Source organism: Coffea arabica, chromosome 1e (assembly GCF_036785885.1).
Source record: "Coffea arabica cultivar ET-39 chromosome 1e, Coffea Arabica ET-39 HiFi, whole genome shotgun sequence".
Taxonomy (NCBI): domain Eukaryota; kingdom Viridiplantae; phylum Streptophyta; class Magnoliopsida; order Gentianales; family Rubiaceae; genus Coffea; species Coffea arabica.
In genome coordinates, this window is record NC_092311.1 from 52,337,132 (window position 1) to 52,350,739 (window position 13,608).

Below are 13,608 nucleotides of genomic sequence, written 5' to 3' on the forward strand. Positions count from 1 at the left end.
TCCTTTTTTTCTTTTTTTTTCTACTCGGGAGGTATCCGGACTTCGGGTATGCCGGATCCGATTAATCCCCATGAGACTCGAGAGGAGATGTCCCATCCCCTCGAACCGGTAACCACTGGGACTCGATTCTTGATGGGGGAGAATGGACAACGGTGCCTAAGGAGGCTGTCGTGAAAAAACCGAGCTACCCAAGAGGCGCGAGATTTGTTTCCTCTTTTGGTGAAAAAATGGAGCTCCTATCAGATGGTGCTAGGAGCCTAGGACATGTTTATCTCATCTCACACCAAATAAGGGTGACGGTTTCATTTGTCCAAGTGCTCTGCCACATCATCCTAGTTAGTCAGCATGAGACAATTATACATGATCTGAAGTGCCGTTACGCGCGTGGTATGTGCATTAAGAACTGGTGTGCCATGCAAGTAATTTTTTTTTTGGTGCTTTTCCAAGCGTAGGGTGATTGCAATTTTTTTTTTCTAATTTTTAAAAATATTTTTCATAAAAATATTTTTAATAATATTTTTACTTCACCTATATCAAATAATTACAATATGCTTTTTTTTATTTTTCTTTTAGTGCTTTTCCAATGTTTTGTGTTATCAAAAAAAAAAAGAACTGTTATTACAATTATTTTTAATGTTTTCTCAGCTTTAAAAGATAGTGGAGGATGGGGGGAAGCGGGAAAGCAGCTAAGATCTTCTTTTGATGGTAAGTTTTTGACAACAAAATAATTAACTCTACAAGATAAGACCATATTACAAGAGTGTAAATAGATAACAGAAAAAAAAAAGGACCTCACATTTTGTTTTTCTATTATTATTTTCTCCATAATCTGATAATTCCCATGAATCTTGTATTTTGTAAAGCATCTCCCAATTTAAACATTTATTGTTTAGCAATACTGATTAAATTCGTGGCACTTGACGTAAATTGAAGCTTTACTTGTTTTGCTTTGATGTCGCATGCAACCTTTTCTTGACACAAAAAGAGAAAAAAGAATTATTATTCACAAGTCTCAAATCCTCCTTTTTTTTTTCCCCTGTAAGGATTAAGCGTCCCTTGAACAAAACTTAAATAAAAAAAAGGAGAAAAGATTTAGGATACGTTTAATAAAATTGAAGTGTGAAAACTGTCGTCACTTTTCATTAAATTATTGAATTATTATGAAAACTTGTAAAATCTAAAATCTAAATTCATTAAATTATTGAATTGCTAATCACTCCCACTAAACATGATTCAATTGAATGTATGTTACACTAAGTAATATGTGAATAGTGTATCAATTACTTTTGAAAATAAATTTTGCTCAAAAAATTTAGTTACATTTAATTAATTTAAATTAATTCAAAAATTCAATATTTTGCGCATTTAAAATTAAGATCTGAATTCATTAATTAAATATTGAATTGAGTTATCAAATAGCTCCTGATATCGCAATTAAATTGTATACTAGTACCCAAAAAAAAAAAAAGAGAGGGAAGGGAAAGCATCCAAAGCAATGTAGTGGGTAAAAGTTAATCCAGGATGAGGATGCGCCCCCTGCATCATTGCTGACACATTGCTGCTGTTCCACCTCCTCCCTCTCAAAATTACTTCCGACTGCGTAGCTCCCTCTCCCGGCCTTGTTTCTTTCCTTTTAGTTTCTTTTTCTCTCTTTACAGCTGTCTCATAGTCATTCACACCCCAGTAAGTAGTAACCAGCGCACTCCGCTACTAAAACCGGCAAAGATTAAGTGTTAGCATTGTATCGTCTGTTAGACTGTTTCTTGGCTTGACAACTTTTAGTTTTAATATTTTTTTTCTGTTTCGTTCTTAGTCAAACTAATCAAGCATTTGTCTAGTTTAGCTTTTGTACTATTATTGTGACGTGGGTTTCGGATTATTCAACTTATTCCCATTCACATTGTTGTTAAGCTTTTTCTTCCCATTTTCAATTTTAATTTGTATAGGGTTTACTGGTACTAAATTTTCGTTCTTTTCCAAATTTTTGGTCTGCTGTTAGGTTATTATTTCGCACGCCTAACCGTTTGTTTCCAGAAAAACTTGATTACAAGTTAAAAAGTGCGGATTTCTTTGTTGCATGTTCCCCATACACTCCAATCTCGTCATTCCGGCAGAATATTGGGTTTTAATTTTTATTTTTTCTGACTATATAGATGATTATTTTTTAACTATTGGTTTTTAGGATGGGGGATGTCGGAATTAAGTCTAAATGAAAGCTGGAGAAGAAGGAAAATGTTGTTTACTTTTCCCTATTGAGTCGAGCTGTATAAATATTTTTTTCCCTTGCAATTGCAGTGGTTTGGATGGATTTCATTGAATTTTGGTTAAAGTTTTGCTGTTTTTTATAGTGTGAGGTTTATGCTCATGTCTTGTGGTACTTTTCAGGGCCTGATTGTTTGACTATCTTCAGGGGGAATTGTTTGTTAAGATCATTTAAGAACTCAGGTTCTTCTCAGCTCTTCTGTGACTTTAAGGTTGAATTTTTTTTTATTAAAATGATTACAGATTTGTCTCACAAATTGAGAGCTTTTTGGTATTTAATGTTTTGAGAAAAATTCACAATCACTACTAATTTGAACATAGTCTGACAAGTTTTATCTTGTTAAATATGTTGTCCAATTTTGTTAGGGGTCTGTTGACATTATTCTAGTTCTCTGCATGGTACCAGCACCTTTTTGGACTTTACCACTTACTGTGAGCTAGATGAAAGAGATTCTTGGAAGACCTAAAAGAATTTAGTCTTACTGCAATTAACTTAACTTGGTTGAGTTCTGGTTTTACTGGATCTGTTGCTCAGGATGGTAATGTTTGGTATGACAAGAACAAAATGACATTTGGGCAATGCCTATTGTGTTTGATTTGAGTAATATGTGTGAGGAAATCCATTATTTTATCTGTATTGTAGACATAGATGAAGAGCAGAGCTTAACTCTGCTGGTGGATTGGCTATTCCTGTAGGTGTCATACTATTCACCTCTGGCATGTGGTCACATTACTTTATGCTGGATTGGATGTTTGGGCTTGAGTTTGATAAATAGTTAGACACAAAGTTTAATCAAGTACAATTCTTAGTCAAGCTTGAAGAGAGAATCATTTGAATAAAATGCAAGTTAGTCAGCAATAGTTGTGACTTGATAAAGACAATATTAACAAACTATATGTGATCTACTAGTGGTAATGACTCTTGCAGAAAAAAGAACAAAAGTAAGAAGAGTCTTAAATGAGTTTGTTTGAAATTGGACAGAAGCTAAATTAGACAAGGCTATATCTACTCATGTCAGGGTTTGTCACGAATGTACTCGTGCTCCCTTGTTATATTGATTAAATTTTTATTTCCAGTAAAGCTTTCCCAAAGTTTTGGCTCTTGCTAATGGAGAAGGCACGGAGCACTGAGAACATTTTGAGTTAGAAAATGCTTACATGGAATACATTGAATACCATCCCAGCTTGGTCTGTAGGTGTCATTGCTAACTTGGTAAGCAAATGAATGGAGCTTTCGTGCCCATATTTGTTCCAATCTTCAGTTTTTCCCCACCTCTTTATGTAGCGGACACATCTTATATTACAGCTCTACTTCATTTCGCTCAGGATAAATACAAGTCAAAACACCTTCAAAGACTGTAGGAGATCATCTAGATTACCACAACCGCCCCTCGATTACCATATCAGCTCTTCCACAACCGCCCCTTGATTTCTCCAGATCATCTAGAATCAAGGCCTAAAAACTGTAGGAGATCCATACATCATCTATCACGGAGGTGATTTTCAGCCATGAGGAGGGAGCAAAAATGAGGGGTTGCAGCAGGATCAGTGGGTTTGTGGTGGTCTTCTGGGTTGGAGGGGCGGAGGGTGAGTTTGAGGGGATGGGTGTGGGGGAGATGGTGATTTGGGGCGGCAGCGAGAAGGATAGAGAGAAGTGGGGTTGAGGGCTGGGGTGGTGGATTGGAGGGAGGGAGGGTACTAGCAGAGGATGGAATTGGTAGGTAGTGGAAAGGGTTGTGAGGAGTAGGATTGAGGGTGGAGATGAGGTTGGTGTAGCAGAAGGGGTTGAGAGAATGGGATTGAGGGTGAAGACGGGGTTGGTGGCTCACGGGAGAGGGGAGAGGTGGGGTGGAGTGGTGGTGGTGGTGGCTCAGATGGGTCTGTTGGTAGAGGTCAGTTGGGGGATGTAGGGTAGCAGCAGTAGGATGGAGCAATGATAATGGAAGAGATAATTTTAGTCTGATTTTTTCTTTTCAAAAGTTTGGAATCAAAATTATAAAAGATCAGAACCCAATCTACTTTGGCATGGAAATTTGCCAACTTTTTAAAATTCATTCCAAAATTTCAATCCCTATACCTGTTAGCCAAGCATGAAATATGGGAGTAATTATGATCCTTGATTCCCATGCATTCTTACCATGCACCCCCTTGAAGTGTTGGCTTGACAGTTTTTTGCAAAGAGGGATGGAATCAGTAAATGGTTCTTATCTGTAAGAATTGATATGGATTTTTCAAATTTTTTTAGTTGTTTGATATTCATATGGAAAGCACTGGATATCCTGCTCTATCTCAGTGTAAATGCCTCTTTCATCTTAGCATTTCAATCCTTTTTGCTGCTCATTTGATGGTATGCGTCAGTATCTGGTCATAATGCAATTTGGTATCAATGATGTACTATCCATCCATTATAGTCTGCTGTTGCCCATACTATTACTTGCCTCCTAAGGCAATGGTCATTACATTTCATTTTTTTTCAGTTCCTTAATCTAATCTGATGGCCCTTTTGCTTGGAAAAATGGTATTTGTCTTCCATGCTTCAGGAAATATAGAAAAGAGAGTAAATGTAGACAGCATGTTGATTGTTTAGCTGTTCCTTTACTCTGTGTTTTCAATAGCTTATTTTGAAATTGATTCTCTCAAAGAGCAGTTGCAACTAATATTTGCTTTAAAAGATAAGCTCGTGTGGCTTTTGGTATCGCTCAAGCCAGTAATGGTATTTCGGTATAGTGCATCTCCTACAAATTGTTGAGGATGCTAAAAAAAATGTTGGTTGCCATCACTATTAGTCAAAGCCATCTATTTGTCTCTTCTGTTCTTTATCTTGCTTATAGATCTTGGAAGATGTAGGTAACTTGGGCATTGGAGAGGCTGCTCTTGTAATCTGCTGGTGTTATCAATGCCGACCAATCCTAGAGTTGCAAAGGCCTTTCGTGCTATGCGAGATCTTGGAATTGCTGAAGACAAAGTGAAACCGGTCTTGAAAAATCTCTTGAAGTTGTACGAGAAAAATTGGGATTACATTGAAGCTGAAAATTATAGAGTCCTTGCAGATGCTATTTTTGATAATGAGGAAGCGATGGTGTAGTTTCCTTCATTCCTTCTCTGCTACATACTTCTTTCAATCAAATTTTGTTTTTTCTTTTTGTTATTATCTTTCTCAGCTGCTCTACTAAAGTCAATTAAGATTTTAGTTTCAACCGGTTCAACTTTTCTTCTAGGTAAATCAGGCTGCACAAAGTAAGAAGAAGCTTGAGAGTTCTGTAAGTATGACACATTTTTGTAATGTTTGCACATTGGCTTTGTCTATAGAATTACTTGCTTTAAAGTAATTTTTCCCTGTGTTTTTGTTGTATGTCATGCCTAAACGTTCTTCTTGGCTAGCAAGAACCAGTAACGGAGGAAGAAGCTCAGGAACAGGGTGAGCCCGCACGACCTTTAAAAAGGTTGCGCTTAAAGTACCAGGGGCAAGCTTCAGAGTCATGCAATAATTCTAATCGCTTGGCCGGGACATCTCTCATAATCCCCAAGGATGAGCCTGTTGAACTACCTGAAGTTCATCCCCAGAGACAGTTGCGAAGCATGGTGGGCTCAACACCAACACACAATGGACATAGGAGTATTGAATCTCAGCATCTATCACGTGAGTTACTTGATAGAAGTAAAGGAAAGCAACCTGTTTCACCTAAGTCTTTGACAATCCAAGAAAGAACTCGTACATCTCATCATGTTATTGCTAATGAAAGTGAAACGAATATCCCAATGACTGTTGGATCAGGCACCATTCCCCATCAAATGAGTCTTAGAAATGGGAGGATGGGGGCTCTCTCACCCCAACCTGCTTCTGTGGATAAAAGGTTGGAGTCGGAGCGGTTGTCTCATAAAGTATCCAAAGAGAAGACTGTTGGTGTTCAGAGTCTGGTTCAGCCTAAAGAAGAGCCATTCACTTGTGATACACCAGTATTTGATCTTCCTCTTGCTGTTATCCATCCAGGTATAGCTTTTCTCTCTAGTTGGGCAAATGATGTGTTTTCATAATGGGAAATACATTAATGCTTTTTAACAGCAGGCTTTATAAACTGCACTACATTAGGTGGAATGCAGGTATCATATGTTTGGGCTGGAAAGCACTATTCTTCACTAGTTCTTTCTAAGCAAATCTAGAATTATATAGGGTCATGTTGTAGGTCTTAATGCTTAACATCTTCCACTCTGACTACTTGAGATGGATCAAAATTCTCTGACTATTTGCAGCATCAAGTCATTGGTTAAAAAAAATTGTCATCGCTAAAAATTTTGCATTTTATGCCTATTAACATTGAAAAGCCCAGATTTACACGTAACTTGTACAACTAATTAATTTCAGACAAGTTTCAATGTTTAGCGAGTGGAATTCCAGGTAAGGTGGCCTGTTTGGTTTCAATCCTAAAGCCTACCTTATGCATTATGCTTTTCTACTTTTTTGCTAAGATTGAAGTATCAAATGTATCTTTGGTTCCAGATGTTAATTGTCTTTGTTTTTACAGAGACTTCAAACAGAGGAGACTCTTTAAGGGAAAATAGTTCAATAGAAGAACCACACGATGGCTCTGAACCCCCTTTAATATTGGAACATCCAGGAGGAAAAAGTGTGAGTGATGGAATTCCTAGTTTGTCAAGCGAGACCAGAGTGAACTCCCAGCTTTCAACAGTTGCAGATGGATCATCTTCTCAGCTCCAGGTTGCTTCCTCACCCTTGGGAGAGGTGAAAATCTCTTTGAGCTGCAAAATTTCTCCTGAAAGACCTGACTTCCACATGCCTAGTCTAGATGCAGTAGTAAAGTTGGTGGAGGATAGATGTCTCAGATCATACAAGTTCTTGGACCCAAACTTCTCTGTCATGAAACTAATGAAAGACATGTGTGATTGCTTTTTGGAATTAGGAACTGAGTCTTGTAGTGAATCTGAAGGAAATATGCAAGTGTCACCTAGAAATGATGTACTTGAAAGCTTTCCTTCAGGGGATCCTTTAGTTGGTGAAGGTTTGCATTTCCATATGCCAGATGGTTTATATAATGCTCAATCAGAGACTGAGGTTGTTTTCCCCAAAACTTTACAACTTTCTACACCTTGCACTGGGATACATGACTGTGCTCAACCTCATCAAGAAGCTAGTCAGTGTAATAGAATTCATGAGGATACCGAACAGAATGATCTTGATGACCCGAATTGTAGGAGCTTGGTGGTTTGTCAGCAACATGAGTTAACTCCAGATCAGATCCGTTATCTTCATGATGTCATTGACATAAGTAAGGGGCAAGAGAGAGTGGTGATTTCGTTAGTCAATGAAATAAATAGTGAATGCCCGCCATCCTTTCACTATATTCCACAGAATGCTGTCTTCCAAAATGCATATATGAACTTCTCTCTTGCCCGTATTGGAGATAATAATTGTTGTTCTACTTGTTGTGGTGATTGTCTGTCCTTGTCTACACCTTGTGCATGTGCACACGAAACTGGTGGTGAATTTGTATATACAGCCGAGGGACTTGTCAAAGAGGAGTTTCTTAACGAGTGTGTTTCTATGAATCGTAAACCTGAAAAGCACTGCCAGTACTTCTGCAAGGAATGCCCATTGGAAAGATCCAAAAATGAGGATGTCATAGAACCTTGCAAAGGCCATTTAGTGAGGAAGTTCATCAAAGAATGTTGGTGGAAGTGTGGATGCTCTAAACAGTGTGGCAATCGAGTCGTTCAGCGGGGGATAACTCGCAATCTGCAGGTAAACTTTCATTCTGGCTCTTTCTTTCCCTTCTTCACCTCCCCTCCCCTCCCTCCCTCTCAAATTTCATTGTTGTCTGTGACATTAAAATGAATTCCTGTAAATATTAAGCTCTATTTTTTTTTTTCTAAATTGAGAATTTCAGGTGTTTATGTCAGAAGGAAAAGGATGGGGATTGCGTACTCTTGAAGACCTGCCAAAAGGTGCATTTGTTTGTGAATATGTGGGTGAAGTTTTAACAAATGCCGAACTCTTTGATCGTGTCTCACGGAATCCAAAGGGCGAAGTGCATTCCTATCCTGTTCTACTTGATGCTGATTGGGTTTGCGAAGGAGTACTTAAAGACGAAGAAGCTCTTTGTTTAGATGCTACACATTATGGGAATGTTGCAAGGTTTATTAATCACAGGTAAGTCCATGAAAGTGGAAATGCAGTTTACGGGTGCTGCGTCTGCCCTTTCTTAAATGATCAGTTATGGAGTTTTTAGCGATCTCTGTATGTTATTCCATTTCCTCCCAACCCCTCCAAAACAAAGTGAAAAAAAAGAGTAAAGGTTTCTCATGATTGTGGACGTTTCCCAGAATTTGTTGTGACATTGTCAGGTTGCATGTCGTAAAATTCCTGTTTTTCTGGTCTTAGCGAAAATAGAGAACAATGTGTGATTGCATGCTTCAAAACATGGTGTACTTAATGTGTCTTTTTCTGGATGCTAGATGTTTTGACTCAAACATGGTTGAGATTCCAGTTGAAGTAGAAACTCCTGATCACCACTATTATCATGTAAGATAGTTTATATGCTTGCTGCGGAGTTAATCCTGTGACTGAGACTTAATCTCTATTTTTCTTTTTGTCTCTTGATGCAGCTTGCCTTTTTCACCACAAAGAAGGTAAAGGCGATGGAGGAACTTACATGGGTAAGTAGTGTTTGTGCTGCTGGAAAAGTACCTTAATAGCAGCTGATTTTGATGGCTTGGGGTTGACTTATAGTTTAGACTAGTAATTTATTAGATGCAAAAATAAACTGTTGGAACATAATAAACCAATATAAAGAGGAGATGCAATATTCAGGTTGTGGAAACCTCCAACTGGAAAGGTAAAATATTCCAAATGGGTTTATTTCAGATTTTTTTGCTAACTGGTAAAAATGTAATTTTTGCAGGATTATGGTATTGATTTTGATGACGTTGATCATCCGGTTAAGGCGTTTCACTGCCAGTGTGGCAGCAAGTACTGCCGGAACATTAGACGTCCAAGTAGTAAGTGATTGTTTACGGAGGGGCTCTTTCTGATTTCAGTTAGAGTTAAATTAGCTACTTTTAGTTTCAAATTTTAAATAGAAAAAAGAGGAATTAAAAAGAAAAGAATTATCTTTTCGTTTGGGCTGTTGACATGCTTTCTACTAGCTTCATTATTTAGCAACTGAGCTTTTAGCATTACGTAAATCCACCAACAGTTGCTACACAATTATTTGAGAGAAGTAATATAAATAAGTTGTATTTTTTTTCTCATTATTCTTATTATTTTTTTTAAATACTTTGTATTCTCTGAATTGATAAGTTATATCCTGTATGGTAGGGTGAAGATAAAGTTACTAATTTAGTTTTTCAATGTAGGCTTCATTTATGTCTTTTCAAAAGGGCCACTTTGAGTCATTACTTTGTTATAATGGAGTTGTCCTCTGGGTCAAATCCCAATAATTGTCTTAAGGATAATGCCAAATGTATAGCCAATTTATTAATGAACTCAGTAGCTTAACAATTAGTACATTGGACTGGATCAATCATTGAGATTCAAAGACTTGATTAGATATCTCATTGCTTTCATTGCAGGATCCAGATCTTCATTAAGGAGATGAACATATGGTCTTCTCCATGACCAGTCTTTGAATTGTGCCTCAATCTTTATTGGAAAATCATACAGGACAGATCGGCACCGCCTTCAGCACCCAGAAATTAACCTTGAAAGGATCCATGTGACTGGCTATGTTTTGTAAATGACCTAGTTTCTTTAATTTTATTAGACGTTTGTGGAGACAGTGATTTTGAGTAGGCTTATTCCAATGAGCCAGTTGTACTTGGGAAGACTAATTCATGAACGTCTTTCTTTGGTTTTGTTCTGGGGGAGGGAGATGCGAATTTTGCCATGGTTCACTGTCCTGTTCTTGTTGTAAAAATTGACGTTTAAGTATTTACCTTGTTGAGTAGTAAATCTACTGAATGGTAGTTTTCTGTGCAAAGGGAATGTCTACTCTTGTCCATTGCCGACTGCACCTGTTTGATCATTCTATTTTATCACGCAACAAGTTGGGGTACCTACCATCCGCCAATCCATGGCGGGATGATGACCTGTATCAGCTCTTTGCATGTATATATATTACATATAGCTCTGCTTGAAGTAGGAAACCGAAAACAAGCCACTGGCGATTAGCTATTAAGCGAAAAGCTCTGTTTTCGGGGATGACACCATGGATGGCATTGCTAGGGTCCAAGAAAAGAAAAAATCTCACCACCACAGAATTTGAAATGTCCGGCAGAAGCCCTCAATTTTCCCTTCTAAGCATCTAAATCCAGAGAACGAATTTTACTAGAATTTAAACTTTAGGCTTGGAGCACAAAATGCATCTGTCTCTTTGGAAGGCAACCACCTGAAAAAAAAGGAGGAAAAGAAGCAATTGGTTACATTTCCTGAATGTACACCAAATGCATTATGGTATCCATATTGACACAACACAGCCAGATGGAGAATGCTGGCGCCTACTATCATACAGGGATTAATGATTTAGTCTTAGGTTATTTTCAAAATACATCTGAAAGTTATGCTAACAGTTTTGAAACTTCCCATATACAAGCATGTCAAACAAAGGTATGTACACACAGTGTTGCATGGTAAACTCCGTTAAGCATAAATCTGTACATCATTTCTAGTCGATGAGAGGGATTCCCTGTTGTGGGGTTTGGAAAGCGCTTCATGCTCACAATCTGAAGGTATGATCGGCCGAATGCCACCCGGATTGAGAGGGAAGAGAGTTTTGTAGTAGCCATCCATGATAGCAACAAAATTACAAGTCGCTGCAACCTTTGGAATCTGTTTCAGCCAAAAAAAAAAAAAAATGCAGTTTTAGTCCTGCTAGTTGACATCCTTTATGGTGCAAGAGTTATCTGCAACTAATAGTCCTTCTAGTATAATTTTGTGGACAAAAGCCCCATGTTTCTAGCATTCATTCTTGAGGGGACAAACCCCTCAGAAACCTTTGATAAATTACAAACAGACCTGACGTTACTGACTTTGCATCTTTACTATGGAGAATAGAAAGGAAAATTCCACCATCAATTGAATGTTTGCTTGAAACAGATCTTGTGAATCACAGAAACTGCACAACACACTCTTTTCGATAATGATGCATCACAAACTACGGCAGTCTTATGATTTAATTGTCTACTGGTAATACTTTAGGAGTCTTTCACTAACATATTATGTTTAGTTGACATAGAATTCAGAGATACATTTTGTATCCTACTAAGCAATCAATGGATTTATTCCTCAACTGCAGCATTTACACAAGACATGATGTATTAATTCCTGATGGAATACTGAGTAGAAAGAGCTATTACCTGATAAATATCTCGTAAATAACCATGAAGGTTGGGATACTCAATCAGCTTCTTCTTTGTGCACTTGAACAGAACGTTGTAGACGAGATCAAACCTGATCAATGTAGTAAACAAACATACATCTGCAAGAGTCAATTCATCTCCACACAAGTATCTAGACCCACCCAAATGATCATCTATCATATCCAATGCACAAAACAGCTCATTCACTGCGGTATCATATGCTCCTTGACTTTGCGCAAAACCACACCTGCAAATTCAGAACTGGACCTAAATTAGAAGAGCAGATAGAACCAGTAGTACTACATCGTGTCAAGTGTGGCATTTGTTACCTATAAGCCCCATTGTTGACTTTGGGGTATATAATTTGATTCCATTCATCAATCTTTTTTCGCAACGGAGGCGGTGCAAGGTCTAATCCCGGATTGCCTGCTACCTCGTTCAATCCCGAATTGAAAAATTCGATGATATCATAACTCTCGTTACAAACAACATCTTTTTTCTTGACATCCCAGAGCATTGGGACGGTGGACCGACCGTTATAACCGCCGCGCCTTGAATTATAAACTTGTTTTAAGGTTGTACATCCTTGGGCCTTGTCCGAGGTTGAGACGAGCATATCCCGGTCCGAGACAGGATGACCACTATCCCGGAACTCCCAAGCTCCGTCAATGCCCGGCGACGCAACTGAGACGGGTACGGAGTCTTCGAGGCCCTTGAGTGCCCGGACGATGAGGGTGCGGTGGGCCCAGGGGCAAGGGAGGCCAACGTAAAGGTGGAGGTTTTGGCGGGAAATGTTGGAGGAGGCGTGGTGGATGCGGAATTTGGAAGCGGGTCGCGCGTAACTCCCGGAAGGGTCGGAAGGGGCCATCTGTGACATCATGAGGTGCCAGGCTGTGGACCAGGTGGTGCGGACGGCGGAGATGAGGAGCTGGGGCGGGAGGGATTGGCCCCACAGGAGCTTAGTGATGGAAGTTAAGAGGTTGGGATTGGGGTTTGGGGAGTTCTGGTTCTGATTCAGGGACATAGTTTTGACAAAAAGGCGTGCTTTTGTGGGTTTGGTTATGGGGTTTTTCTTGGTCGGCAGAGGTCGAATTGTGAGCAGCGATGAAGTGCAGGAGGAGGAGGACATTTTTAGCCGCTCTCTTTTATTCGTTTACCGTTGTCGTCACTGATCCGATCATAACTGCCTTCTACTGGCTTTTGTGACTGTGAATCTTACACTTACCATATTTATACTACTATCATATAGTGCTTTGAAAATGCTACCATACGAAAAATACTCACTAACACCAAAAATAACTGCCTTTTAGTATTAATCACACTCCGGCTCCTTGTTTCTTAAATTTCATCCACTTTCTTTAAAAAATATTAATCAAAAAAATTTCCACCGGAAGAAGGAAATGCAATAAATGATTTTTGCTTTTTTTTTTGCTACTCTCTCATGTAGGATTTCACAAAAAAAAAAAAGAAAAGAAAAGAAAAATGGAAATAAATTTTAATTTGTTTTCTTAGCCTCTGGAGCTATTTATGTCTCTTAGAAACTATTAATAAGTTGTTACATTATCAAAGGGACAAAGTTTGCGGGATATGAAATTAAATAGGGTGTTGAAAATGCTTTCATTCGCATTTTTGAAATAAAGGAAAAAAAAAAGGTACTATTTGGTGATGAAAGAGCCCCCTTTTTCTTATAAATTTAACAAAAAGGAGATTATTCTTTAATACAAAGAAAATTTTGGAGTATTTTCCCAAAAAAGAATTACAGTAAACCACAAAGCTATAGAGTTGGGAAGAGAAATCTTATATACACTGTTAGTGTATACATTATTACTATTAGATATATGACACATAAATTTAATTTGTTCATGTGAAATTCATCAAATTGTAATAGTATATTTAAAAAAAAAAGGAGATTATTTCAATAAGTTTATACCTTAGGATTTCAGAGCTTAGAATCCCTCGGCCCAGCCCGACAGA

General features: G+C 38.2%; 2 protein-coding genes across 15 annotated transcripts; one reads left to right on the plus strand and one right to left on the minus strand.

Annotated features, from left to right (window-relative positions):
• Positions 1-1,532: 1,532 nt before the first annotated feature.
• LOC140013645 (probable inactive histone-lysine N-methyltransferase SUVR2) lies at positions 1,533-10,256 on the plus strand. 14 transcript variants are annotated; one of them, XM_072063218.1, is made up of 12 exons: positions 1,533-1,683; positions 2,386-2,445; positions 3,340-3,475; positions 3,589-5,341; positions 5,481-5,522; positions 5,644-6,253; positions 6,786-8,020; positions 8,166-8,428; positions 8,734-8,800; positions 8,884-8,934; positions 9,180-9,276; positions 9,850-10,256. In XM_072063218.1, exons 4-12 carry the CDS (start codon positions 5,159-5,161, stop codon positions 9,873-9,875), a joined length of 2,574 nt encoding a protein of 857 aa, XP_071919319.1. In that variant the 5' UTR covers positions 1,533-1,683; positions 2,386-2,445; positions 3,340-3,475; positions 3,589-5,158; the 3' UTR covers positions 9,876-10,256. The 14 variants fall into 14 exon arrangements, 13 of the variants coding, with proteins under 13 accessions (XP_071919319.1, XP_071919308.1, XP_071919322.1 ...); XM_072063207.1 differs by having other exon boundaries at positions 2,386-2,474; positions 3,340-5,341; XM_072063221.1 differs by lacking the exon at positions 3,340-3,475 and having other exon boundaries at positions 2,386-2,474; positions 5,110-5,341.
• A 159-nt stretch (positions 10,257-10,415) lies between these two features.
• On the minus strand, positions 10,416-12,851 carry LOC140013655 (uncharacterized). The gene is made up of 4 exons (XM_072063269.1): positions 11,964-12,851; positions 11,632-11,881; positions 10,934-11,104; positions 10,416-10,664 (listed from the first exon to the last, which is right to left on the minus strand). The coding sequence occupies exons 1-4, from the start codon at positions 12,761-12,763 to the stop codon at positions 10,611-10,613; spliced, it is 1,275 nt and encodes a 424-aa protein (XP_071919370.1). The 5' UTR covers positions 12,764-12,851; the 3' UTR covers positions 10,416-10,610.
• Positions 12,852-13,608: the final 757 nt, after the last annotated feature.